This window comes from Neofelis nebulosa, chromosome 2 (genome assembly GCF_028018385.1).
Source record: "Neofelis nebulosa isolate mNeoNeb1 chromosome 2, mNeoNeb1.pri, whole genome shotgun sequence".
NCBI classification, from domain to species: Eukaryota; Metazoa; Chordata; class Mammalia; order Carnivora; family Felidae; genus Neofelis; species Neofelis nebulosa.
In genome coordinates, this window is record NC_080783.1 from 90908040 (window position 1) to 90912182 (window position 4143).

General features: G+C 33.6%; 1 protein-coding gene across 1 annotated transcript; it reads right to left on the bottom strand.

Moving 5' to 3' along the window:
* Positions 1–1959: 1959 nt before the first annotated feature.
* LOC131503753 (small integral membrane protein 15) lies at positions 1960–3511 on the bottom strand. The gene has a single exon (XM_058715414.1). The coding sequence runs from the start codon at positions 3347–3349 to the stop codon at positions 3125–3127; it is 225 nt and encodes a 74-aa protein (XP_058571397.1). The 5' UTR covers positions 3350–3511; the 3' UTR covers positions 1960–3124.
* Positions 3512–4143: the final 632 nt, after the last annotated feature.

Below are 4143 nucleotides of genomic sequence, written 5' to 3' on the forward strand. Positions count from 1 at the left end.
CAAGAGTCAACTATATGCTACTTACCAGACACTCACTCTAATACAAGTTAAAGGAAAAGGATGGCAAAAGTTAAACAACAAGTTTTAATGATAGGATGAAGAGTATGTATTAGTAATAGACAAAGTAGTTTGGAGGACAAGGAATGTCTCCAGAAATAAAGTAAGATGTTTTGTAATAATAAAAGCTACAATTCATCAAGAAAGCGTAACAACCCTAAATGTGTAATGTACCCCATAAAAGAGCTTCAAGCTACATGAAGCAAACATTGATGGAACTGAAATTAGAACTGACACAATTCACAATTGTACATGGAGATTTGAACACGTCTCTCCCAGTAAGTGATAGGACAAGTAGACAGAAAATCAGGAGGCATATAGAAAACTTGAACAACACTGTAATGCAACCTGACCATTTACAGAACACTCTACCCAACAATGGTAGAATGCACATTCTCTCCAATTTCACATGAAACATTCAGTAAGGCAGACCATATGCTGGGCTATGCAAGTCTCAAATATTCACTTAACTTTCTTATGAAATGCATTTTGTGTTCATGTTTATTTCATAGATGAAGAAACTGAAAGAAAATTTAAATAAATCACTTCATTGTTAGGAGGCTGAGATGGTATTTGAATATGGTGCTATTTCAGAGCTCATGAGCATCACTTTAAGTTATTTAAAATATTGCCCCAGACCACCATCTTCACGTCCTGTGATATTGATGAAGTAGACATATTCATAGAGAATAACTACCGACTCTGATAAGGTGGGCTGGCTTATAAAACTCTAGGTAGGTTTGCCTAATATATTCTTGGGTTATGCCTCTTGTTCTACCCTAAGTATACTGGTTTGGAATGAAAGCACCGTGGTCTCAAATCCGATAGGCTTCTTCCCTTACTAAATTAAAGACAGTCTTTTAGAAATTACTGTATTCTGGCTAGTCACATGAACAAAAAGTAATGAAGAATACTGAGCAAAGCCTGATCTGATGAGACTGACCTTGAGAAATTGTCATCCCACCTATGCGAGAGAAGGAGGAAGATGTTTGGCCTCCTTTCTTGATGAAAGGAATTCTGGACAGTTCTTTGAACTATTCTGAGAAAGAAAGAGAAAGCCAGAGAGGGGTGGTGGTGTTGGTGATGGAAATTAATTGATTAATTGAGAGAGAACATAGCTCTGTTCATTTGGATGAGTTTTTAAAGAGATCCAACCATTACCATTAACTCTGACCCTTTTCTAATGTAGCCCTTACTCTCTAGACAATAGAGATTAGAATAGAAACATCCCCTAATCTAGCTCTACATCCTGCTTCCATAGCACAGCTACCATCATCGAACTTTAGTTGTTTCCTTCTTTTATTTGTGAGTAGCTATCAATTACAGTAAGATACACATTGCAGTATAAGGCAGCAGCCTCCAGAGTAAACACAACATGACAGGATGGTTGAACACCAGCAAAATGATCAGATTTGAATTTAACTTTTGGAAGATTAATGCTCTGGAAATTAAATTGCCTACTCTTAGAAGGGCATAAAAAAGTAAAAATTCCAAAGGTGCATTGGAACGAGAAAATGAAAACATTTAATATAAATAGTGAAACATTAAAACTCCACACCAATCTTTCTGGAGTACTAAATTGGTGCTGCCATGGAATACAGTGGTGTTGCTCTTAACACTTAAAGAGATAGTTTCACTTGAAGAAAACAGCCTTTAAGTTGAGTTAAGTTATATGCCTTGACATTGCCCTGTATAACAAAGCTTTTTTACATGATATTATTTTAAGTTCTTTATTTTTATTTTATTTTTTTTATAAAAAAGTATCAAATTTATTTCAATATCTAGTTCCATTTTTAAACTAAAGCTGGTGGACAATTTTTTGTAATTTAAAATTCATTATCAGAGGGAAGGAAAACATTAACAAGCTATTATATACTGACAGCAAATAAAATTACTGGACTATGCATTTATAAAAGCCTGTTTAATAGTAAAAAGTTCCAGTTATCTACTTAACTAAAGGAAAGATCCTTTAGCTCTTTATTTCTAATTTTAACACATATCTCATTTTGACATAATTTACCTTTTTCATCTAATTACTGGTATGATGACCAAAATTTTTACAAATGTTAAACCTTTCTTTACCACTTACGAATTACAACTTAACTATTACTTTTTAAGAATTCCTTAAAAGAAATTTGAAATTTTAATTTTCACCATGAACCTGTTTCATCAGAAAGTAGAATATCACTACTAGGTAAGTTAAAACAAAGAATGGAAGAAAAACAAAAAATGGCATCTATATAATGAGCAAATTATCTGATAAGACATTTTAACTACTTCACATTTCTACTTAGTACAAGAAAGAGTAAACTGGTTGCAAGGTAACACAAGGTTTGGCATTTTTACTGCAAGCTTTAAATCATAGTGTTATTCTACTCAACAAGACATCTCTAAGAAAATGGCAGTGTTCATAAGTACAAAAACTGTTATATCTGGTAGGTGGTATTCTATATAGTCAATAAGAGAATTCTTTATAAAATTAGATTTTAAAAAATGCAGAATGTCTGATAATTATCTCCAGGGCTAAAATGAGAAAATGCAGAACACAAAAAGTCATTAGTTAATATGCGGCTTTGAGAAAGCCAGAAATGATTCTATTCCAAGAAATAAGCAATAATGATAAAAGATATAATATACTATATGCCTTTGAAGCCAAAGCACACTTTTCACCTCAGGACAGTTTTGATTTTTACTTTCTTAACTCCTTTTGTCCGGAAAGGGCCCCATTCTAAGCCATCATTTGAAAAGAATTCATAATGTATAGTCATTTCTCTCCACAGGATGTTTTCGTTTCAGTACATAAGCTGCAAAATGGCAAATGACTAAGTCAGTTATAAAGAATTTATAGAATAAATGCCAATTTACAATAACTGTCAACAGACTTCTACACCAAAGCGTAAAAGTTGCAGTAGTAGAGGTCACAACTAACATGATCCTTCCATGTGCTCAGACTTCAGTGACTACAAATTACTGTCATAAAAATCAGAAAAGAAACCTCAGTGGGTCCTTCCAAAGCTGCTTAATTTTCCAAGTGATTTTTCTCTGGTTATAGAGCCTGTTCATTCCTTCAGTCCTTCTTTAGTCGTTTAGCTTTTGCAATATTTTCTTGACGTTTTTGTTTCTTCTTTTGTTCCTTTTCCCTGGCTTCAATCATCTTGGCCAATTTCCAGGACAGTACAGCACTTGCTAGAAACAATGGAGTAAGGGCCAAAATAACCGTTGTAAGGAAGCCATATGGGTCCTTTGCAGCCCATTCCACAACATACTCAGCCCAAGCCTTTATATCAAACATCTTGATAGTGTCTTATGCTTGAGTAGTTATTTCCAACTTTGTCCTGCGATTATTAGTGAGCCAATCACAATTTCAGATGACCCTTGCTTGTCTTCTTCTTCTTTAGCTCTACCATATACTTGTGAGAGAAGATTTAAATTCTATATACTCCAGGCCGGAAGCCTTAAGTTCTTTAAAAGAAAAAAAAATGTTGCATAAATAAACCTGTTATTTTGCCATCTAATAATATTTAAATTTTGTAAAGATGACTACTTAAATATTTTTTACACACAGCATCAAACCCTAACAAACTTTTTAATTCAAAATATTTTTTTAGAGAATTAAAATATTTTAAAGACATTTCAATGAAGTTTAATTTTTCTACTGAAAGAACTTATATATAATTAGAAAAGTGATTATCGGGGTGCCTGGGTGACTCGGTGGATTGAGCATCTGACTTGATTTTGGCTCATGTCATGATCCCAGCTTCCTGAGATGGAGCACCATGTTGGGCTCCACACTGAGAGTGGAGCCTGCATAAGATTCTGTCTTCATCTGCCCCTCTCCCCTGCTCATTCTCTCTCTAAAAATAAAAAATAAAAAAAGAAATATGATTATCACAGCAAGACTTTTGTTGACAGCAGGAAACAGCTCTACATTTGAAGCACACAGAATTTTCTGATTGTTAAGCCTTATGGAAGTATTTTTGTTAACTTTCTATAGCTCTCTGATGATTAATTTGCAAATATTTCCAATATATATGAGATGAATGATAGAAAACATACAGAATTATAAATGCATTAAATTTCTCTTTA

Coding starts and splice junctions, on each gene's coding strand:
- LOC131503753 (XM_058715414.1), bottom strand. CDS start 3,349: ATGTTTGATATAAAGGCTTGGGCTGAGTATGTTGTGGAATGGGCTGCA.